This window comes from Nyctereutes procyonoides, unplaced genomic scaffold, assembly GCF_905146905.1.
Source record: "Nyctereutes procyonoides isolate TBG_1078 unplaced genomic scaffold, NYPRO_anot_genome, whole genome shotgun sequence".
Taxonomy (NCBI): Eukaryota; Metazoa; Chordata; class Mammalia; order Carnivora; family Canidae; genus Nyctereutes; species Nyctereutes procyonoides.
Window position 1 is genome coordinate 1,170,916 of NW_026575131.1, and position 23,547 is coordinate 1,194,462.

Genomic DNA, 23,547 nt, shown 5'->3' on the forward strand with positions numbered 1-23,547 from the left:
TGGGGGTGGGGGCAGTGAGTGAAGACCGAGACCACTACTGTGCCCTGGACGCAGCAACCTGGTTTTCGCGTCAGTCACGGAAACAGATCGCCCCATAAACCCTGTGGTGCTGTGCTCTGCACGGTAAGGTGCTGTGTTCGCTTGGAGATGTGGTCGGTGCCGTAGGTTGGCGTGGGGACATTAACCTGTGAGCCGTACTGGGGGCGCTGACTGGCGAGTGTCCGCTGGGCCCCAGCTGAGCTCCCCACCACGGCCCCCCTTCCCCATCTTTTAGCGGAGGGACCCTGCTAACGGTCACGGGCACCAACTTGGCCACCATCCGTGAACCTCGTATCCGGGCCAAGTACGGAGGCGTTGAGAGGGAGAACGTGAGTCTTTGCGGAACCCTAGCGGCTCATGCTGCCTCGGGGGGCATGGACCCCAGGGAGGGAGGCCGCCCCGTCTGGCTGGGGGGGACCCCACGTGCAGGTAAGGCTGCAGCCCCTGGACTCTGCTGGGGCCCGATTCCATGTGGGGAGTGGCTGGCTCAGCGTGCATGCCTGCGTCCTCAGAGCTGTCTGGTGTACAACGACACCACCATGGTGTGCCGCGCCCCATCAGTGGACAACCCGAGCCGCAGCCCGCCAGAGCTGGGGGAGCGGCCAGACGAGCTGGGCTTCGTCATGGATGACGTGCGGGCCCTGCTGGTGCTCAATGCCTCCTCTTTCGTCTATTACCCCGACCCTGTGCTGGAGCCGCTCAGCCCCACTGGCCTCCTGGAACTGAAGCCCAGCTCCCCGCTCATCCTCAAGGTGGGCCCCTGTGTGCTGAGTGGGGGTGCAGGGTGGGGGCTTGTGGGGCAGAAGGGCTCTCTGGCTCACCCCCACCCCCACAGGGCCGGAACCTCCTGCCGCCCGCGCCTGGCAATTCACGGCTCAACTACACGGTGCTCATCGGCTCCACACCCTGCGCCCTCACTGTGTCAGAGACGCAGCTGCTCTGCGAGTCACCCAACCTCACAGGGCAGCACAAGGTCACGGTGCGTCCACGGCCCTCGCATCCACGCTCTTGCCCAAGCTCTGCTCTCCTGGGCCCCACCTGCCTTTGACCCACTGCCCCTGCCCCTCCCAGGGTGACCTCAACTCTGTGGCGGAGGCCCAGTCTTACCTCTAGCTCAGAAGGAGCCCAGCCCTGGTGCCCGCTTGTGGGCCCGACACTGGCCCTGAATCCCTGCATCCCCACCCTCTGACCTCTCCGGGCTGGGGCAGGTGCTGTGGGGTGCTCCCAGGGCCTGGTACCAGGGGCCTCCAGTGTTTTGAGTGGGCAAGGGGCTTCCTGAGTGGCCTGCACCCCCACCCACAGGTCCGGGCTGGCGGCTTTGAATTCTCACCAGGGATGCTGCAGGTGTACTCAGACAGCCTACTGACACTCCCTGCCATCGTTGGCATTGGCGGAGGTGGAGGCCTCCTGCTGCTGGTCATCGTAGCCGTGCTCATCGCCTATAAGCGCAAGTCTCGAGATGCCGACCGCACCCTCAAGCGGCTGCAGCTGCAGATGGACAATCTGGAGTCCCGCGTGGCCCTGGAGTGCAAGGAAGGTGTGTCTTCAGAGCTGCAGGCGCTTGGTGGCAGGGGCAGGGCATAGGGCACAGGGCTCGCTGTGACTGCCACCACGTGCCAGCCAGGTCCCGTTGTCCTCGTTGACTCCGCTCAGTGTTCCATGTTCATGACTGTGGCACGCATAGACTCCGGTGGGCAGGTGGGCAGATGAGGGCCCTGGGGCGAGCACAGCCTCCATGGGTGCTACTTGAGACACAGACTCGAGCTGCAGAGCTTGCGTTTGTGACTCTGCTTGACTGCAGGACCTCGGACAGGCACGCAACCTCCTTGTGTCTCAGATTCCTCATCTGTAGGATGGGCACAGTGATTCCATCCACAGGGCTGGGCATGGCACCCGGGGGTTGGGGGGGCACCTTTCCTTAGGTCCTAGGTACATACAGACCTCAGCTGGTACTGGGCTGTGGGCCTTGAGGGGCTGTCTCAGGAGCGCTGCCACGTTCCAGCCTCCTAAACGGGGCATGTGTCCTTTGTGACTGTACTATGTGAACGGTGGACGTCAGTTCGGAGGGCTTTCAGTAGGGAGGTGTTGTGTGGGGTTTGGTGCAAGAAAGGTCTGGCGTGCAGCTGGCTCTCAGCACAGCCGGGCCAGACCCTCTGATGCATCTTCAGGGGTCCCTCCCTGTGGTGACAGGGCCAGCACAGCGGGCAAGCTCAGCCAATGCCACTCCCGCCCACGTGCCTGGGGCCTGCTCCTCCAGGAGCCCCCAGTTGAGAGTGGGCAGATCCTGGGGGGCAGGAGGGGGTACCCTAGAGAACAGGACGGGTTCTGGCAGACAGGGGCTGCAGATTTTGGAAAAATGTGAGCCGTGGGCCCCAGCGTCCGCAGGAAGGGCCAGTGGTGGGCTCCAAGCTGGAACAGGTGTCCAGCGTGTCCCAGGGCCAGGCTTGTCCCCCACAGAGCACATGCTGCCATTCCTGCCCGTGTGCCAAGGGCACTGCTGCAGGGTGGGTGCGTGGGGATTGAGTGCTGGCAGCAGAGGTGGGCACACAGGTTGGGGCCTCCAGGGAGCCCTGCTGGCCTAGGATGTGGCCCTGGGCTGCACAGTGGCTGTCTGAGGGGGTGGGCTCTGGGCACAGACCACAGCCCTGGTCCGTGATGCTACCCTCAGACCTGGCCAGCCTCTCTGGCTGGGCGGCTGGACCCTGGGCCAGCCTGGGATGGCCCCCACTTTCTCGTGGTCCCCGGCTTGCCGCCTCATTGGAGGACCTGGAGCTGTTACAGAGGTGGAGAGAGCCTCGCTAATGGTAATTGCCGGGTGAAGGACTTGTCTTAGGTGCCGGGGCAACCTCAGACCTTTTGCAGGTGCTGGCCACAGCTCTGGGAGGCTGGTGGAGGAATGTTCCTATTTGGGGCATGACGAAAGGGAGGTGGGTAGTAGGTGGGGCATGAGGCCCTGGGGGTGACTGCAGCAGGTCTGGCAGCGGGCTCTTAGTAACTCCACTGGGGCTAGAGGGCCTCGTTCGGTCAGGACCCTCACCTGTCTGAGAACCGAAAGGTGTGCATCCCTCTCAGTCCTACCACCCCCCACCCCCACCCCCCATCTCATGGGACACAAGCAGGTGTGTGAGGCTTGAGTGGGAGGCAGGTGGCCTGGATGGGCACCTCTCTGGGCGGGGAGAACCTCAGGATGAGGACAACTGTGTGCTGAGGCTGGTACCAGGAGGCCTTCAGCTGCCAGTGCAGTGTGGATGCAGAGGCTGCTGGGTGCTCCAGGGGTGGCCAGGCAGCGATAACCAGACACCTGGCAGCGGTGCCCCAGAGATGAAGGTCCCTGCTCTTAATGAAACCTGCCAGCCATCCCCTGGAGCCCGCGTAGACTACCTCTGGCTCCTGATCAGATAGTGCTTCCCTTGGACTGCCGCAGGGCGGACACCTCACAGCTCTGGAATGTTCTGTTGAGGCCTGTCCCTGCCCTGCCTTGCCTGCTTTTGTTTCTGAAAGAAGCAGAGCTGCCCCGAGCAGGGTGGGCGGTGCAGAGGGCCCACTGGTCTGAGGTCTGCATGTGACGGCTGTCAGTGTACAGGGCTCAGGGGCTTGGGGAGAGCCTACTGCCCTGTACCTGGCATGTCCCTTCTCTTCCCAGCAGCTGAGGCAAGGGAGCTGGGGCGGGTGGTGTGCACCCCATGGTGGGGGAGGGAGCTGGCTCCTGTAGTTTCCTTGCCCCCAGGTACCAGTGTTAGATGCATGGAGTCCGTCTCAGCGTGGGCTTAGGCACAGCACCTTGTCTGCTGTCGTCTTGGTGAATCTTGTGACACGTCAGAGAGAGGTTTTATACACGTGTTAGGACTGGGAAAACTGCGGGGTTTCCTTAAGGAAAACCTAGGTTTCCCATCCAGTGAGTGGCAGAAGCAGAGTGGGAGCCTGGCCGTGAGGGTGGTGGGTTGGGGGAGATGGGGAGGGTGGGTGGGAGGGCACTTGCCTTGACACCTCCTCTGGCTGCAGCCTTTGCGGAGCTGCAGACAGACATCCATGAGCTGACCAATGACCTGGATGGTGCCGGCATCCCGTTTCTCGACTACCGGACGTATGCCATGCGAGTGCTCTTCCCTGGGATCGAGGACCATCCAGTGCTCAAGGAGATGGAGGTGGGCTGTCGGCAGGGGCTCACTGGTACCTTGGCCCGCTCCTGGGTATGGGTGGGCAGCCTGGGGTCCCGAGAGATGGTCCAGACCTGTTGGGAGGGGCTCTGGGAGGCAAGGCCCTCGGCTCCTGGTGGGCTTTGGCAGTGGCAGGGGATGAGCCTGGTGGGGGCCTGGGGTTGGGGCCGGGCTTCATCCCGGCCAGCCACCTTGGCTAGGGCCTGGGCTGCCTAGGGCCTGCTTCTGTTTTATCGAGGCCTCAAATGCATTGTGTACCACCTGTGTGTGTTTTCTGGCCCATCTCCTGGCCCTGTTCTAGATGCTGAGCTCCAGTGGGCGAGGGCCTACTGCTCCGCCTGCTGGGAGGTGTGGGTGCCCAGTAGGGGTTTGCATGGCAGTGCGGGGTGTGTGGCTGAGGCAGCACAGTGGCCCTCAGAGAGCTGGGTTTTGGATTTGTGTAGGTGTTGACAGTACTCAGGCCATTGGTGTGAGCTCACCGAGGGGAAGATGGCTGGCCAAGTCCTCTAGGAGCCCCCAGGGACAGGCCAGGAGCCCAGTTCCCCGCTAGGAACAGGGAGGGGCTCAGTGCATCAGCTCAGGCATGCTGTTTGTCTGAGGACGTCCCATCTCTGCGCACTTTGGATGTGGGGAGCCTGCTCCCTGTTGCAGCTCATCAGGATGGCCCGTCTTGAGCTGCAGGGGAATGGGGCCTTCCTGTCACTGGCTCAGGCTCAGGCTCAGGGCTGCCTTGGGCTGCTCATGAGCTCCTCCTCCTGCGTGGCTGCCCATCAAGGGCCCACATGCTCCATCAGGCCCCTTTCCTGGTGTGGCCGTCCTCTGTGTTGGCACAACTGTTCTCTTAGTTGCGACTGTGTGTTCTACTTGGGTCTTGTCACCTGCCTGCCTGGGCTGGGAGCAGTGTCACTGGCAGTCTCTGGTGTAGCCTGGTGGGGAATTGCCTGTTTTCACAAGCCTTGGTGTGGAGGAGAGAGAGAATCGGAGCCCTGGACCAGTCATGCCTGCATTCCACCCCCTTCCCCACTTCCCTGTCATGTGGTTCTGAACAAGCCTCTTTCTCTTCTGGACTTCACTGTCCTCTGTGAAGTGGGAAAGGTGGTTTCTGTCCTGCGTGTCGAGTGAGACCATGGCCAGGCTTTGCCGGCACCCAGCAGATGGGCCATTGATTTCGGCTTTCTCCTGGACACTCGAGTGAGACTGCAGGCAGTAGCGGTCCCGAGGTCCAGCTGCAGAGGGTGGCCCTAGTTATACTCCTTCTGCTGACACTGGTAGGCCCTGATCCCTGCCCATGGCAGGCTTCTCAAGTCACTGCCAGGCCACGTGCCTTCTGCTGAGGACAGTTGAGGCCCAGGGACCTGGTAGGGCAACATGTCACCTGCCTTCAAGGCCTACTCTCTGGCCCTGCCCTCAGCCCCTCAGCCAGAGGGCCTTCCTCTCCTGCCTCTCATGGGGAGCCTCCGGGTCTGAGCGAGCCTGTCCCTCTGCCAGGTGCAGGCCAACGTGGAGAAGTCACTGACACTGTTTGGGCAGCTGCTCACCAAGAAGCACTTCCTGCTGACCTTCATCCGCACACTCGAGGCCCAGCGCAGCTTCTCTATGCGAGACCGTGGGAACGTGGCCTCGCTCATCATGACGGCCCTGCAGGGTGAGATGGAGTACGCCACGGGGGTGCTCAAGCAGCTGCTATCTGACCTCATCGAGAAGAACCTAGAGAGCAAGAACCACCCCAAGCTGCTGCTGCGGCGGTGAGCCTGGGCGTCCTGCCTGCAGACCATGGGGCCCTAGCTGGCACGTTAGGCACAAGAACCCCACCCTGGGGCATCGGTGACCCCTCTGGGGCCAAGGGCTGGGTTCTCCACGGCAGCTCCCAGCAGCCGGACACCTGGGTGCCTTATGGGGCCTGACCTTCAGCGAGCCAGGTGGGGGGTAGGGTGGGCACAGTGGGCTGGTGTGGCAGCAGAGTTAAGCTGTCCCCATCCCTGTTGTGCCCCCAGGACTGAGTCAGTGGCGGAGAAGATGCTGACCAACTGGTTCACCTTCCTTTTGTATAAGTTCCTAAAGGTAGGAGGCTGCAGAGGAGGAGGGGACGTCTGAGGTGGGGGGTCAGGCAGGTGGATGGGTTCAGGGGAGGGTAGGAGAAGAGAGTGGGACGGGCAGCTGGGGGCTCTTCAGCCCAGAGTGGCATGGTTGGGGACCAGGTCTCAGGGGTCTCAGCACAAACTCCCCGGGATGTGCGTCCATTAACTCTTTCTTCCTCCTCCCGGAGGCTGTCCATGCCTCACCCAGCCCCAAGACAAGAGTGGACACCCCAGCACTGCAGTGAGCTGTTTGAGGGCCCAAGGCCAACATCTGGCTGAGCTGGAGTTTGAACCCAGGCCCACATCTCCGTAGCTGAGCCCATGGCCCAGAGCCAAGAAGGGAGGGGACACCTGGGCAGGGGCTTCTGTGTGTCCAGTACCCTGTGCTGGCCAGCCTGGGGAGGCTCCTAGGGGGCTTCTGTTGGCCCCTGTTGTGGGGAGAGGGTGGTTGCCTGGGTCTCCTCCGCAGTTGCCGGGACAGGCCCCCACCCTCAAAAGATGAGTCCTGGAGACCCATGGCCAGCCTCAGGTTCGGTGGAGGCTAGATAGGGGTTTAGGTGGTTTTGTTTGGGATGTAAGTAGTTGGGCTGGCCTCTTGCACATTAGACATGAGATGACTCAGACCCAAATATCTGGCTTCCCTTAAAATCTGAAGACTTAGCAGTCAAGCCCACAGTCCTGAAGGGTGGGAGGTGGTGGGGACCCAGCGTAGCCCAGTGTGCACAGTCCGTGTGTGCTCCCACCTGGCCCCTGGTGTGTGATTGATGCTCTGTAGATGGCCTGGTGGCTGAGAGTAGGGGCTAGTGCAGGTGGCCTGGGGCTGAGTTTTACTGTGCTTGCTGCTTGGCTATGGACCTCAGTTGCCGGGGTCCCGACTGTGTTTGGGATAGTGGTGGACTTTTGGGGGTGCCTAGGGCAGAGTCTTGCCCTGACTGGGTAGAGACATAGATGTGATACGAGAGCAGGTGAGAAGGGGCAGGGGTCAAGGCATGAGAGGATTTAGCAGAGATATGAAGGAAGGGAAGGAGTTAGTTAGCCCGAGCCAGGAAGGCCCCTGAGGCACCTGCAAGCTCCAGCATTGGGGCAGCAGGGGAGCCGAGCCAGGCTTGCCCAGGGGGGCCAGGCTGGGAGGGGATGGTGGCAGTCTCAGAATCCTGGGCATGGGTGCGTAGCCCGTAAACTACGTCACCATTGTGCAGAACTGGTGGCCGGTGATGGAGTTGTTCCATTCTTACAGAAACATGGTCGTGTGCAGACCACATGGGGTACTTAGGTGCTCCTACCAATGTGTTCTGTGAGCCAAGGGTTAGAGAGCCCAGACAGTGGTGTCCAGCCCCGTCTGGTTCCTCCCCGTCTGGCCCTGATTTTGTACACCCAGAGAAAGGGGACTCATTTTGACGTCTGGTCTAGAACCTGGGTTGGGTGAGCTGTGCTGTGTAGCATGGGTGGTGCTGAGGCCTCCAGACATGGTCGCTGCTGGCAGCTGGGTGTGCTGCGGCCTGGGGATTGTGCTTTTGGCTCCTGGGGTGGTGACATGGGGGTCGTGAGCAGAGGGAGAGGGAGAGGGAGGCCACGTTTACTCAGAGCATTCCTCCTCCTGATTCTTGTTTGCTTGCGAGGGAACATGCTGAGCAGGAGGAAATGGCTCAGGGCCACGCGGGGGAGGTGGCCATGCCTATACCCACCACAAGGAGGGGTGCCTGACACTGGCCTGGGCTGCTTCTGTCCACAAGGAATACCTGAGGCAGAATTTCTGGTTGTAGGGACAAGCCAGTACAAAGGCCCTGAGGTGGGGCCCGCTTGGTTGTTGGAGGAGTAGGAGATGGCCTTGGTGACTGCAGTGTGGGGAACCAGCAGGCGAGTGGTCAGAGTCTGGGGCCTACCAAGCTTTTGCCGAGTGCTGGGGTCCACCTCAGGTTGTCTTGGCCACGGACTCCTGTGTCCCACGGTGCTGGTGGGCTGCTGCTCTGGGTCCCTGTGTCTGCACCCATGATTGCACTGGCTTTGTGCTCTCAAGTGATGGAAGGACAGGTGATCCTCTGCCTGCAGGGCTGGGTCCTGGCTGGGCGGGCCCAGACACCCAACTGATTGCTGTCTGCATGGTGTGGTGCTGCAGAGTCCACCATGCCTCAGGCTAGGGGGTGGGACCGGGAGCCTGGGCTTCATGTGTGTGCCGTGCTGGCTGCTTGGGTCAGGCTCTGGTGAGCGGGCTGCTGGAGCACAGGTGGGGGGCGGGGGGTGGGCCCGCTGAGCCTGAACTGGGGAGGCTTCAGGGAGGAGTCTTGGTCTTGTTCAACACAAGCCTGGCTTGGCCACACTGTGTTTTCCTTCATGTGCTCCTGGGTGACCTGGTTGAGGCCACGCTAGGATTTTCACCTTGAGGTTCGTAGGGACAGCCAGTTTGCTGTCTAACTTACTCTCTTGCACAGTCTTCACTGGGCTCTAGAATCTGGGTTCTATTTGCCTCCTAAAAAGACTTTGGAAAAACTTCTCATCTCTCCTTGTGGGAACTGAGCGTACAGATGCCCTGGAAGCATGGGGGCAGAGGGTGGCGGCGGAAGCTCCAGGGTGTCCTGGACACAACCCCACGCCCACCCGCCTACAGGAGTGTGCAGGGGAGCCTCTCTTCATGCTTTACTGCGCCATCAAGCAGCAGATGGAGAAGGGCCCCATTGACGCCATCACGGGCGAGGCCCGCTACTCCCTGAGTGAGGACAAGCTCATCCGGCAGCAAATCGACTATAAGACCCTGGTGAGTGTGGTCCCTGCCCTCCTGGCCGGCCCCATCCTGCCCGTGCTCCCTGGCACAGCGTGCTGAGAGAGGTGGGGTGTGACGCTGTGCCCCTCCTACCTGTAGACCCTAAACTGCGTGAACCCTGAGAATGAGAACGCGCCCGAGGTGCCTGTGAAAGGACTTAACTGTGACACAGTGACGCAGGTCAAGGAGAAGCTGCTGGATGCCGTGTACAAGGGGGTACCCTACTCCCAGCGGCCGAAGGCTGGGGACATGGACCTGGGTGAGCCCAGATGCTGGTTGGCAGCATCGCCACCGCCGCAGAGGCTCTTAGTGGCCTACACGTGCCAAAGGGCCAGTGTCATCAGGGCCGGTGTCTGGGGCCAAAGGCACTGAGCCAGTGTGGGGTATAGGTCCAGGGGGTGCTGGAGGCCACGGGGGGCCTGAGGGAAGGGATGTGGTCTGGGCTGGGCTTTGGAAAGTTTCTCCCAGCCAGGCTGGATGGAAGAAGCAGGAAGTAGAGTTCAGAGGCTGCTGCCCTATTCGAGGGAGAGGCAGGTGGTAGTGCCCGTATACCATAGGAGGGGGTAGGCCGTTGGAGCTGGGGCAGGTACCCTCTGGCTCGTGGGCCTGACAGGTAGGGGCACCTGTAGAACTAGAAGGGCCAGGTCAGGAGGAGGAGGTGGAGGGCCCGGGGATCCCATGGTAGCTGTGGCTGGAGAAGCAGGCCTGGGGCACCATGTTGGCCTAAAAGCCAAGCTGAGGAGGTGGGCCTAGAGCTCTGGAAGGCCAGGCATCCATGGGAGAGGTAGGCTGCCCATGGTGGAGCGGACGCAACAGGTGGAGGGCTGCCAGAGGGGCCATAGGCAGCAGCAGGGACGTGGGGCTTAATTGCAGGGGTATGTGCCTCCCACTCGGAGCCCAGGGAGGGGGGCTGTGAGGAGGAAGAGCCCTGTCTCTCCCTTGTGCTGTTCAGGGCCTCTCACTAAGTGTCCACAAGGAGGCCCTGCCCCCTCAAAGCCTGTCCTTGGGCTCCCAAGGTGAGAGGCCAGGATCTGGGGGAGGGGGCGATGGTGGGTGGCACCTGCCCAAATGGCTGCCCCTCCAGCGCTCCCCTCCCCCACAGAGTGGCGCCAGGGCCGCATGGCACGCATCATTCTGCAGGATGAGGATGTTACCACCAAGATCGACAACGATTGGAAGAGGCTGAACACACTGGCTCACTACCAGGTGACCTCCAGACGTCCTGACCCTCTGGCCACAGCTCAGGCCTCTCTCCTTAGGGCCCTGGGGCAGTGCAGGAGCCAGTGTTTGGGCCCCGCGCAGCCCTGGAGCTGCACTGGTGGGGAGTGTGAGGCTCGGGTGCGGTGACTGGCCTCCAGGGTCAGATGCAGGAAGCAATGCCATCTGGGTCCTGGATGACAGGGCACACATCTCCTGGTCCTCTGCCCACAGGTGACAGATGGGTCCTCCGTGGCCCTGGTGCCCAAGCAGACGTCCGCCTACAACATCTCCAACTCGTCCACCTTCACCAAGTCCCTCAGCAGATACGGTGAGGGGCTGGATGGGGACAGCAGGGCCCTCTGGCCTGGATGGGGCACCTCCTGGTGCTCCCTGCTGCAGGCTGGGAGGGGGCTGCTTTGTGGCTTGTGCCTTGGTAATGGCTTTCCCCTTGTGTTACCTTATGGTCCATTTGGCCATCTCCCTGATGTCACTGTCCCCAACAACCTGGGGAGGTGGGGCTGTTGGCTACAGTTTTCAGATGAAGAAATAGGCCCAGACCAGGATGGGCATGGGTGCTGGGCACGGAGGGCCCCCCACTGATGTGCAGGGTGCCCCCAGAGAGCATGCTGCGCACAGCCAGCAGCCCCGACAGCCTACGCTCACGCACACCCATGATCACGCCCGACCTGGAGAGTGGCACCAAGCTGTGGCACCTGGTGAAGAATCACGACCACCTGGACCAGCGGGAGGGCGACCGAGGCAGCAAGATGGTCTCAGAGATCTATCTGACGCGGCTGCTGGCCACCAAAGTAGGCCCTGGAGTGAGGGAGCGGGTGGCGGGGTGAGGGGATGGCCGGGCCCTGGCCTCTGAAAGCTGAGGGGCAGCAAAGCCCTCATCCTCACCCTTGGTCTGTGGCGTGCAGCTGCCTGGGCCACCAGGAGGGGAGGGGCAGCCTGGTGGCCCCCTAGAGCTCTGTGCCCTTGCCTGCCCACAGGGCACTCTGCAGAAGTTTGTGGATGACCTGTTCGAGACTATCTTCAGCACAGCGCACCGCGGCTCGGCCCTGCCGCTGGCCATCAAGTACATGTTCGACTTCCTGGATGAGCAGGCTGACCAGCACCAGATCCATGACTCAGATGTGCGTCACACCTGGAAGAGCAACTGGTAGGTCCAGGGGCGGGCAATGTGGAGGCTACCCGGGAGCAGCAGCCACGGGCTACCAGCACCAGATCCCGCTGGCCTGCAGGGACGGGTCCTCATAGGTTAGGACAGGGGGACAGGGGCCCCTGTTTTCACCACCCCCATGCCGAGGCCAGCTCCTCTTCCGGTGGGCCTTCCCAACTCGTGGTCTCGGGGACATCTGTTGCTCTCCTGCCCCACGTGTGGGCTTGTGCTCCGCTCCAGCTTGCGGGGCCTGCCTGAGGCCTGGGAGGTGGCTGCGTGTATTCGTGCGTGTATATTTGAGCGGGTGCGGCTGTGTGCAGGTATGAGAACACGGGCTTGTGTGTGAGCGGCAGGCTCGAGGATGGGCCCGTGCTGGCTGGCTGCAGTGCTGAGGAGAGCAGTGGGAGCAAGTGCCCCTGCAGCCCTTACCCCTTTGCCCCGCAGGGCCAGCGGCCACTGCCCAGCCTGGCTCTTATCTCCCTGAGCCTCACTGTGTGTCCTCAGCACTATTTGCCCTATCCCCAGAGAAGCTTCTGTGCCTATGGCCTCTGGCATCTTCCTCCCTTGTCCTTGGGAGACCTTAGCTCTCTGGGACCTTGACGTCTACATGCTGGTGCTGCTTCCCAAGCAAGCAGTACAGCCCTGGCCCTTGGGGTCCACCCTGGGCCTCCTGCTGCACCTGTGCTCCTTGAGGGGGGTTCCGTGGGGCACTGGAGAGGAGACAGCACCATATAGGTCTGCATTGTCCAGGGGGATGTTCTGTGATGATGGAATGTTCTAGATCTGTGCTATCCAGGCAGCAGTGGTAGGCAGTGCTGTGTGGCTGTTGAGCGTTTGACACAGGACTAGTGCAACTAAAAATCTAGATTTTTAACTTCATTTGATTCTGTTAGCTAGTGCGTAATTGGCTGGTGGCTGTCCTGGAGGTGGCATTTTGGATGAAGAAGTCTGCTCTCTGTGGGGCTGTGTCTCCTGGACACTTTCCTGGTCTTGCTTCCAGGGCCTGCCTGGGTAGGAGCAGGGGTGAGCCAGCCCAGGTGTGCCCTGCCCTAGGGGCGAGCCTGTCTAGGTGTGAGTCAGCCCAGGAGTGTGCCTGCACGGGTGTGTGCATGCCTGGGGGTAAGCCAGCCCAGGAGCGTGTGATCCCTGATGGCATCAGGCACGCAGGCCTAGGAGGACTGTGGCCATGTGCAGTGGGCACCCAAAGGTGAGGGAATAGTTCTGGGTCTGTACACGTCAGCCATGCGTGCCTATGTGCAGGGACTGCTCTCCAGGAGGCACTGGGTGGCAGGGATGCACTCGCCGAGAGTGCTGGCTCGCTCTGGGCCTCAGTTTCCCCACATGCATGGAAATCCATGACCACTGTGAAGGTTAGAGCCAAGAGGGCTGCAGAAGCCCTGTGCAGCCCCTTCCCTTGCCCTCAAGAAGTGCTGCTGAGGCCCCATCTGACTGTGCATTGGGACCCACCTGCCCGCAGCTTGCCTCTGCGCTTCTGGGTGAACGTGATCAAGAACCCACAGTTCGTGTTCGACATCCACAAGAGCAGTATCACGGACGCCTGCTTGTCAGTGGTGGCCCAGACTTTCATGGACTCCTGTTCCACGTCCGAGCACAAGTTGGGCAAGGACTCGCCCTCCAACAAACTACTCTATGCTAAGGACATCCCCAATTACAAGAGCTGGGTGGAGAGGTAGGCGGTGCGGGGTGGGGCGGGCAGGCAGGCTGGCCAAGGGCCAGGACCCAGCTCACAGCCCCCCGCCGCCCGCCCTGTGCAGGTACTACGCTGACATCGCCAAGATGCCTGCCATTAGTGACCAGGACATGAGCGCCTACCTGGCCGAGCAGTCGCGACTGCACCTGAGCCAGTTCAACAGCATGAGCGCCTTGCATGAGATCTACTCCTACATCACCAAGTACAAGGATGAGGTAAGCGTCTTCCCAGAGGCAGACCCCTACCAGGTGTTGCCAGGCAGGCTCCCTCCCTAAAGCCCCCTTGGCAGTCCCCTCCCATGTCTCAGGCTGGTCAGGCACTGCCGTTTCCACTCTGCACCCTGACTGGCCACCTTGCTCGCTGGGGCAGGGAGGGGATGCTGTTGGGACTCCCTGCCGGCCTGGGAGGGTCGGGCGGGGCTGCAGCAGGTCAGGGGTTGTGCTTGTGGTCATTGTGGGGTGTGGGGGAGTGGGTGCCAGTGTCTTTCCAAGGCGGAGACCATGGCCCGGTGAGTGACCATTCGCTGAGGGCTGCTACGGGGTTTGTCGGCCTGGGTAGATATATCCAGGGCAGGGCACCAAGCCTTTGCTCAGCCTTTCGCACTTTCCCTGCAGACTTGGAGTGAGGCCTCAGGAGGCCTCCTTGGTGTCTATGCGGAGCTGGGGCTCCCTGAGCTGACTGGGGAAGGAGGTGGACATACACCCTAGATTGGATACAAAGGGCCAGAGCAGCAGGCTGGGCCTGGCCGGTGCCAGGGTCTTGAGGCCAGAGTGGGCCCTGTGGCAGGACCGTGGAGGCTGCAAGGCTGAATCGGAGGAGAGAGGAGTAGGGGAGGCTGAGGCAGGGTCGTCATGGGCTGTGTGGGCCTTGGGGAATGTGGGCTGTTCCCCGAGTGAGACAGGCCGTTGAGGTTTAGAGCCGTGATTGGATTGCCAGCTGCCAGGGGACGAGAGTAAGGCAGGGGCCGGTGGGGGCTGTGGCCATGCTGCTGGGCCTTGGGGCTCTGGGGCTGGTCTTGCCCATCTGACGAGCTGCGGGCCTGTCCCCAGACCTGTGGCTGAGTGACAGGAAGTGGGGCGGGCCGCCGGAGGCACAGGTCTGAGGGGCGAGGGCTCCAACTGTTCAAGTCTAATGGGGAAGATCTGAGAGCAGGAGCCTCTTAGGCTCCCGGCCAGGGCGCAGGGGCAGCAACTGAGAGCAGGACCTGTGCCCCTGATTGGAGGAGGCAGCCCCAGAGGGGAGTCCAGAGCCCTGGGACTGAGCCAGGGACGGGCCATGGACAGATGACCGGGCCCTGAGGAGGGCGAGTGACCTGCAGGTTGGGCACCGAAGCCTGCCTACTCTGGGCTGTCCAGGGAGCGTCGAGGGGAGCCTGGCAGTCCTTCCTGGGGAGCGCTGTGCATCGGGATGCAGAGAAGCGGGCAGTGGCTGTGGGGCCTTGTGCTGGGCTGATGGCAGCTGAGCTGGGGGACAGAGCAGACTGTGAGGGGTGGGGTCTGTGCCCCAGCAGGCCAGGCCCACCCTGATGGACCGACGAGATGCTGTGCTGAGGGAACCAACTCAAGGGGCTGGCATAACGAAAGCCCTGTTAGGGGTTGGGGCTCTGGGGATGAGGTAGAAAGGTGACCTGGGGGACTCCTCCTCCACGCCAGGAACCCCGGGGCCTAGGCTCAACCCAGGTCCCTCAGCTGGGAACCGTAGGGGTGGAACCTCACCCTGGCCCCAGGGTCCCCACTGGTCGAGGCCATGTGACGCGCTCACTGGGCCCCCACCCCCCGAGCTTCTGTGCGCTGGTCCCACGGGAGCAGGGGGCCCTGGCCAGGCCATTGACGCCCCACCGACCTCTGCAGATCCTGACAGCCCTGGAGAAGGATGAGCAGGCTCGGCGGCAGCGGCTCCGGAGCAAGCTGGAGCAGGTGGTGGACACGATGGCCCTGAGCAGCTGAGACCCTCGGCCATCACCGCCCAGAGGGAGTTGCGTAAGAGGGCCCACAGGGCCGGCCTCCGTCCAGCAGCCAGAGCTGGGAGGCCCTGGAGGCAGCCTCGCCCCAACTGTGCCTCGTGCCAGCGCGCTCGGGGCCGGCCGTGCGGTTCAGCGTCCTCCCGGCCCTCTCCCTCCTCCTCCCACCTGGCGGGGGTCCTCGTTCTTGGTGTGGGTGACCACGCCCCTGCAGCACCTTCCATGCCCAGCTGCTCAGCACAGGGCTGCAGGAGCCCAGGTGTGACTGGGAGCTTCTCGGAAGAATGGGGTGACCGCCAAGGCCCTGGGGGGCAGGCTGGAGCCCTCCGGGAAGGGCTGGCTAGCCTAGTCCATCTCCTTGAGGCTGTGCTGCCATGGTCAGGGGGGCCAGCACAAGGGGCCAGGAGGGCACCAGCTGTTCCCGGCTTGCTGGGTGGATTGCGGGGCCCGGATGGCAGCCCCGAGGGAGGCTGAAGGCCCGGGGCCCGCCAAGGGGAGCTGGAGTCGGCCTTCCCACTGCTGCCTGCCACATCCGGCACCCCCCACTCGCTGCCGCATGGCCACCACCATCCTCCGATTCACCGCGTGCTCTCCGCGGCCGCGGCCGAGGCCGGAGCACCACATCAGCCTCGCCCAGAGAGGCCCCAGCTCCCTCCCGTGGAGGGGCTGCAGAACGGTTCACTCAGAGCCCTCATGCGACTGCCAGAAGGACTCCGTGACTCCTTTCCTGTCCTCAGGGCTATGCGTCTGGGAGCCGCTGGGGCCGGGGCTCCAGGTCACGAGCGCACGTTCCCGTTATTTATTCCCCCCTGCACAGCGCCACTCTTGGCTCCAGGCCCTGGGCGGGCGGGGCTGTCCGGCCCTGCGGGTCTGGGAGCAGCCCCTGATCCCCTCCTCCCTCATCCCTGTCTATGTCCCCTGCTCTCCATGTCCACCTTTAGCAGCTTCCAGTCTGGCATCTCTGCAGCATGCCGGCCCCTCAAGAGCGGTGGCAGGTCTGGGGGACTGGTTTGGAGTTTTTTTAGGGGAACAGAGGCACCCTGCTGTGCTCCGTGTGGGCAGCCGGGGCTGTGGCGGGGCCCCTGGGAGTAGGACGCAGTGACCAGAGGGCCTGGAGGTTGGCTCTGCCCCCCCACCCTCAGTGAGCAAGAAAGAACAAATTTTTAATTAAAAGGACTCTGTACATATATATATGTATATATATATGTGGCTCTAGCCTCAGTCTCCAGCCCCAGTGGGGTCTGTACAGTTACCTGGAGGAGGAGAGATTTTACAGTGTAGAATAAGGGAAATTAAGGCAGTGGGGAAGCAATACCAAATGGTCGTGGGGGATGTGGCTGGGGCTCCCCTGAGTGGAGCACCCCAAGGCCTCCGCCCCTCGACCTGCGGGTCACCCTGGTTTGTTTTGACGTAAGAAGCAGCAAACTTGTCGCCGGCCCCAGAGCGTCCAGGGCGCAGGGCCGTGCATCCTGCATGACCGTGCTAGCGTCTAGTCTGACTTGATCTTTTTAAAACTGCAAGTGTTAAATACTAGAGGTTGTTAGACCCCCTTTTTTATGTTTTTTAATTAATCAGTCACTCATGAAAGCAAACAAGCGGGCCCGGCCCCTTTACAAGTCCACTTTTTCGACGGTACTAAAGATTCCTACGGACTTTAAGGGACAGCTAACTGTGGCCGGCCCCGTGCCCATGGGCTGCCCGTCTGGGGGTCCCCCCTCCTAAGCAGCGTGAGCCACACCTCAGAGACCGGGCCGGGGGCACCATGATATCCCAGCATTCCCGGCGTGGGAAGCTCCTGGAACCGGGCTGACCTGGGCGGGGGGTTGCGGGGGCGGGGGGGGTCCCCACAGGCGCCAGGCTTGGCTCAGGCTTCCCACTGCCGTGGGTGCCCCGTCAGAGCTCAAGCTGGCCTGGCCCCAGCGCAGCCCCTGTGGCCTCAAGCGGGGGCAGCTGAGCGGAGGCCGGCCCGTCTGGAGACCCGGCTGTCTGGGTGGCCGCTTGCCTCGGCTGGACGCGCGTCCCTGGGTGGTCCCCTGGCCCCTCTGACGTTGCTGGGCTGGGCCTGGGGGCAAGCCCCTGTTTCCCCTCCCTCCCCAGAAAGTCTTCCCAGGGCACCGGCTTCTGCTCTAAGCCCTCGTTCTTCCAGTTCTGTGATGGTTGGCTTGGGGCTCCTCAGCCCCCGGGCCCCTCTTGAGAATCAGTTCCAGCCCCTTCCTCTGCCCTCTTTGGCCCCCGCAGAGCTGAGCCCCTGTGCTGGCCTGAGCGAGGCTGCGAGTTCCAGGGCGGGGGCCGTCCACGTGCCCGTGTCACCTGAACTGTGGGCGGGCAGGGCCGTGGTGGCAGGGGGAGGCCAAGCACTTTAGCAGTACCTGTTTACACGCGAGCCCAGGGAGCTGACCCTCAGCCTGCCCCGGCCAGGCAGCAGCTCCCGCACCTTCCTTCCTGCTGGGTCCTGCAGTTAGGCCCTGCCTTCTCCTTGTCACTACTCCCCACGCCCTCCGAGTCTGTAGTATCCTACCGGCACCTCTGCCTCTGCGCATCCTCCCGCGGTGCCCCAAGCTCCGGCACTGGTGTGGGGGCCCTGGCAGGAGCCTGGGATTGCAGCCCTGCTCTGCACACTGAGGGGAGTGCCATGGTCCCGAAGGCCCCTGTGCAGCCCCAGGGCTTGGGGGATCCAGGCCAGTGTGGGATGCAAGGGCTCCCAGCCTGTCCCGGACACTGCTGCTATTGCCACTGCTACAGGCCACCCGCCCCACCCCGATCTGCATGGTCTCAGGAGTGCCCTCAGACAGCCCAACCTCCGTCCGGGAGCCCCGTCTCCATATACCTCGAGCTTGCCCTGCCCTCCCTGACCCAGGGCCTGACGAGCCGGGGCTGGGGGCTGAGGGGAAGAGGGACCTGGATCCCCCTAACGGCAGGCCCCTAGCATCCCTCCCGCCCTCTGGTTTGGCCTGGCTGAGGCCCGGCTCCCCCGTTCTGGATCTGATGGCTCACGTCGTTGGTGCTACACAAGCTAGAGTAGATATATTTAGAAAGAGAGAAAGATATTTTTAAGACGAAGCCCACAATTAGCTGTCCCATAACGCCACAGAGCCCCCACCCAAAAGAAGAGCGATCACCCGGCCGCCCGAGCTGCCCACCGGGCTCTTGCTCCCCGGGGGCAGCGTGGCTGACGGGGCGGGGCGCTCAGCCCACGGGGTGTGTAAATATACGGCGATTTCCTATTTTACTGTTCTTCAGATTTAGTACTTGTAAATACACACACACATTAAGGAGAGATTAAACATTTTTGCTAAACGTCCTGGCTCTGTGTGTCCTTTGCTAGGAGGAGTTTGGGGCGGGGCCCACAGAAACGCGGGCACCTCATGCGCTCGGGTGGCAGTTCCTGGCTGAGGCCGGGCCCCTTGCCTGCCGGGCCAGGTACCAGCGGCCTTCGAGGAGCTTCATGCCGGCCTCACCCCACAACAAAGTGCAGGTGCAGGTGCAGGTTCTCAGCCGCCGCTTCGCCAGACCCTGGTGGTTTGCTGCCCTGGGCGGGGTTGCTGTGCCTGGGTGTCTGGGGCCCGGAGGCACGCTGGAACCCTCGGCGGGGACTGAAGGCCACCAAGAGCCAGCTGTCCCCGAGGCCCCACGCCATCTCTCAGAGGTTCTCCCGCTGCGCCCCACCCCCACCCCGGCCCCGTGTGCTAGGCTTGCGATCACCCGGCTCGACGTGGCAGTTCCCATGAAGAGTTGGGCAGATATTTTCCTGATGAAAAAGGTGTTGGCCTGTGGCTCTGCGTAGGCCCCTCTCGAGGCCCATGTCCTCCGTGGCCCACTACGGGTGGCGTTCCGACCCCAGAGGCGGGCGTGGGGCTTGGCTCCGGTAACCGGACGAGGGGCCCGTCTCTGGGTGGGACAGGTGTCCCCAGAGGACGTGTCTGCCGAGTGGGCGCCTGTAGCTCGGCCGCTGTGCAAGCCTGGTGTGTGTATGAGCGGGCTTGCACCTGAGAGGTAGCTTCTCACCGCAGTGGACGGGGAGCCGGGGGGCGGGCACGCAGGTGCTGCCCAGAGCCACACGGTGGGGGTCACAGAGCCTGCGGACAAACTGGCCACAGCACGTGGGGAGGGGGTCTCCCAAGGAGCCGGGCTGCGCTCCGCAGCCTTCCTGCATGGTGTCTGCTGAGGGCTCTGACAGTGGTTCATAAATCATAATCAATACCTCCTGCTCCATAGCGGGCCTGTCCTGACAGCCGGGCTGCAGGCATTGAGCTCAGCGCCAGGCTCAATTACTAAAGAGAAATCAGTGTAATCACCATGAAATTGCATCGGAAACAAATTTAGCAAACGCGTCCCGTTTGGGGTGTGACGTGGCCCGTCCTCATGGCTCAGTCCCCTCCGGCTTTCCGGCACAATCAGCCCTGCCTCAATTACCCTCGCTAGGCTGCCGGGGGCTCAGCCCCACCAGCCCGAAAGCAGGCGATGGCCTCTGAGTCGCAATCAGCGCTCACTGCGCCGCGATCACGCATAATTACACAGCGAGCACAGGGCGGGGGCAGGCAGGCACCTTCTGATTGCCGCTCGCGTTGGCTCATCCAGGGTATTAAAACCACCAGCTATTAATACCGGGGCTTGCCGGCTGCGCCGAGCAAGGCATGTCAACAGGGCTGCCGTGGATGGTGGGGGGGCCCATGCTCTGGTTTTCACTTGGCAGCCTCTGGGTTAGAGAATCAGTAGCTGGAGGAGGCCAGAGTCTACTTGGGGTGCTCCTTCGAAGTTCCCCAAGGGGCTCCCATGGGGCCTCCCTGGACACTCGGGAGCCTGTCGGATGGTGTTGCTTTATGGGCGCATGTGGCCTCTGAAAATGGGCAAGGTGTAGACATGTGGCTCATTCTGATCCCTGGATGTCAGTGAAGTGGCTGTGGGCGTGTGTAGGCTGGGCATCTAGTTCCCCTGCGCTGAGGGTTCTGGAGGGCAGAAGCTCTAGCCAGCCTGCCTTGGGCACACGGTTTTAACACAAAACAAGCTCAGTTGCAGTGGACTCAGGCATTTGGGGAGAACAGCCCGAGTGTGCTGCCTCACAGGGGCTGATAGCACCCAGCCCCATCTGAGAAGGGGGGACCCGGGGGCAGAGACAGGTGGGGTCAGTCACTTGCCGGCAGACACAGGGCTGTCACTGCCAGAGCAAGGGTTCAAACTCAGCCTATCAACTCATTTGGGGTCTTACTATGTAGCTTGAGACATCAACATCCTAGCCATCATTGCTGCTTCTGGCTGAAAACTACTGGGACAAATAACCCAGCAGATGTTTTCCTCTGGGTGGCCCTCTCCCTTATAAATGACTTGACCTAAACTTAACCTAACCTATGCTGGCTTGAGCAATGAAAGGGAACTGGTGGGTTCATGTAATAGAAAAGTCCTAGGGTGTATCTGGCTTCAGGCATGGCTGGATCCAGGAGCTCCATGAGGTCTTGAGGAATCTTTCTTCTCTGTCATCTGTATGGGTTCATTCTCTGGCAGGCTTTTGCCAAGTGGGAGGCACCAATGGCTGCCCACAGCTGTAGGCTTTTACAAACTTAGCGACACAGTGTAAAGAGAACCCCGTTGGTCAGCACATGCCCAGGTAGGGATTTCATTAGCCAACTGTAGCACACAGGTCTCTACTTGAATCATTCTGGCCTGAGGGACAAGGAGCTCTGGTTAGCCAGGCTTAGGTCACATGCCCAGTGGGAAGAGGAGTCAGTCCCTTTACTCCTCAAGGGTTTGCAAACTCTATAGAACTGCAGATTTGAGGAGGAAGGAGTCTTGTATAGTTTTTTTTTTTTAAGATTGTATTTATTTATTCCTGAGAGACACAGAGAAAGAGAGGCAGAGACACAGGCAGAGGGAGAAGCGGGCTTCTGGCAGGGAGCTCAATTCAGGACTCGATTCCAGGACCCCGGGATCACGACCTGAGCCGAAGGCAGATGCTCAACCGCAGAGTCACCCAGGTGTCCCTCCTGTAGCTTGTAAGTTCTGGCTGTGTCTGCGTGCAGGACACCTGAGGGGTTGGATGGGTTGTCGGAAGCACCTGGAGCATTTCTAGGATTATCCAGTCTCTTCCCAGGGGCCCATAATGAACTGCTGACTGCCCACTGGAAATGCCCAGCTTCTGCTGCCTGTGTGACCTTGGTGGAGGGGGAGATCTGGTCCGAGGCCGCAGGGAGACCCTCCAGGTGGGGCCTTATCCCAGGGAGACCCTCCAGGTGGGGCCAGGTCTGAGGGTGTGGAGTGACAGGGAGGCAGTTACATATCTCTGGTCACGAGGGGTGATCGACCCCAAGCACATATTGGATGATGGCGCATTCTGATCCCTAACTCAGGAGCATTTTCACAAGAGGGCTGGAGTGGGGACCCCAGGCTGGGGTGGGGGTGGCCAGAACTTCCTGGGTTACTGCATCCTAGTGATGTCATCCCTCTTCCACCCATGCCCCCTGCAGTCTTCACTCCCCCACTCCCCCATACGTACAACCACCTACCTGTCCATCACTGCCCCCACAGCCTACCCACCTACCAGTGTACCCCATCCACATCATCTCCATCCACCTCCTTCTGCTGACAACCCACACCCCACACCTTCTTTTTCTTCAGCTGTCCAATCATCCGTCCGCAGGTCTATCAGGTGAGGCTGAAGTGGGGGCCTAGGAGGCTGAGCCTGCCAGTGTTGGCCGGGGCACGGAGAAATGGGACCTCTGGGGCTATGCAGGTGGGAGTGTACAGTGAACCGGAAGCAGGGACTCGCAAAGAGATTTGCACACGCACTTCCAGCAGCATCATTCACAGGACATGAACGATGAGGGGAAGCACCCCAGGTGGCCTTCAACACACCGTGTGATTCCAGTTAGATGAGGTGCCCAGAGCCACAGGGGACAGGGTGGTGGCTTGGGGGGCAGGGGAGGGGAATGAGGAGCTGTTGAGTGGGGCTGGAGTTTCGGTTTGGGGGATGAGCAGGTGCTGGAGAGTGATGGCGGGGATGGTTGTGCAGCTGTGCGAATGTACTTGGTGCCGCCGCGCTGTGCCCTTAAAACGGTCAAGGTACACTTTATGTCATGTGTCCACCTCTAAAAATCATAAAAAGCAATTTTGAAAAAGAGTCTGAGCTTTTTTGTGTGGCTAGGAGGGCCGCAGAATGCTCGGGAGCTGGGGAGCTGTGCCCCTTCCTTGGGCCTGGTGGTCCCAGGCGCTCCATCAGCTGCGGAGCTGGTGGTCATGCCCCGGCCTCCGTCCTCATCTGACGCCCTTGCACCCCTCCCGCTGGTGGGACCCTCTCAGGGCCCCACGTGTCCTGCTGCCTGTCTCGTCTCCCACTTGCAGAAGCCCCCTGGCTTGCAGTGCACAGCTGTCTCAGGCAAGCCTGTCCTGCAGAGCCGGGCCCGGAGGGCAGCAGTGTCCCTGAGCCCCGCAGGCCAGCCGAGCTCCGCCAGGAGCCCCACTTGCACGTCCTCGCTGCTGGGGGAAGCCTCTCCCAGGCCAGCTTTCTTTTGTTTTTCTTTTTGTCTATTATTTTATTGGAGTTCCATTTGCCAACAGCATAACCCCCAGTGCTCATCCCGTCCAGTGCCCCCCTCAGTGCCCGTCACCCAGTCACCCCAACCCCTGCCCACCTCCCCTTCCACTACCCCTTGTTCGTTCCCAGAGTTCCCAGTTAGGAGTCTCCCATGTTTGTCTCACTCTCTGATATTTCCTACTCATTTTCTCTCCTTTCCCCATAATCCCTTTCACTATTTCTTATATTCCGTATGAGTGACACCATGTGATGCTTGTCCCCCATCCGATGGCTGACTTCACTCAGCATCATCCCCACCACGTCCATCCACGGGGAAGCTAATGGTGGGTCAGCTTTCAAAGTGTCTCTCTTCTTTGTTCATGAGCTTTTTTTTAAAACAGATGGAGACAGGGGCGCCTGGGTAGTTCAGTTGGTTGAGCATCTGACTGTCGGTTTCAGCCCCGCATTGGGCTCTGCGCTCAGTGGGGAGCCTGCTGGGGATTCTCTTCTGCTCCCTCCATCCCTCCTGCTCATGCTCTCTCATAAATAAATAAATAAATAAATAAATAAATAAATAAATAAATATTAAAAAATACACATTTTTTGTCTTTATATAACCATCGTGTCATTATCACGCTAACAAAATTAGTATTTGCATATTCCAATTTCCTCAATTGTCTCAAAGCCGCATCTTCACAGATGGTTTGTTTGAACGCAGACCCCCAGGAACCCGCTTGGTTTCACATCCCCTTTGCTCGGTCTACAGGCTCCGTCTGTCTTGAAGCTATTTCTCCTGGAGACTCAGGGCATCTGTCCCAGGACATTGAGGGGTGTGCGTGAGGGGCGGGTGCAACGGGCTCCCTTGTCCCGAGCGGCCACACACCTGTTCTTTTTTTTTTTTTTTTTTATGACAGTCAGAGAGAGAGAGAGAGAGAGAGAGAGAGAGAGAAAGAGAGAGGCAGAGACACAGGCAGA

At 61.2% G+C, this 23,547-nt stretch overlaps 1 protein-coding gene across 3 annotated transcripts in view; it reads left to right on the forward strand.

The window, feature by feature from the left end:
• PLXNA1 (plexin A1) overlaps positions 1-18,365 on the forward strand; it is a 48,476-nt gene extending 30,111 nt beyond the window's left edge. For all 3 annotated transcript variants that reach the window (XM_055344863.1, XM_055344862.1, XM_055344861.1), the window contains exons 17-32: positions 275-368; positions 552-791; positions 875-1,018; positions 1,342-1,576; positions 4,042-4,184; positions 5,685-5,941; positions 6,191-6,257; positions 8,880-9,026; positions 9,132-9,291; positions 10,135-10,238; positions 10,464-10,560; positions 10,851-11,041; positions 11,228-11,397; positions 12,875-13,087; positions 13,173-13,323; positions 14,959-18,365. In XM_055344863.1, coding sequence (XP_055200838.1) covers positions 275-368; positions 552-791; positions 875-1,018; positions 1,342-1,576; positions 4,042-4,184; positions 5,685-5,941; positions 6,191-6,257; positions 8,880-9,026; positions 9,132-9,291; positions 10,135-10,238; positions 10,464-10,560; positions 10,851-11,041; positions 11,228-11,397; positions 12,875-13,087; positions 13,173-13,323; positions 14,959-15,054 — 2,509 coding nt within the window. In that variant the 3' untranslated portion in view covers positions 15,055-18,365. The remainder of the gene's footprint in view (positions 1-274; positions 369-551; positions 792-874; positions 1,019-1,341; positions 1,577-4,041; positions 4,185-5,684; positions 5,942-6,190; positions 6,258-8,879; positions 9,027-9,131; positions 9,292-10,134; positions 10,239-10,463; positions 10,561-10,850; positions 11,042-11,227; positions 11,398-12,874; positions 13,088-13,172; positions 13,324-14,958) is intronic.
• Positions 18,366-23,547: the final 5,182 nt, after the last annotated feature.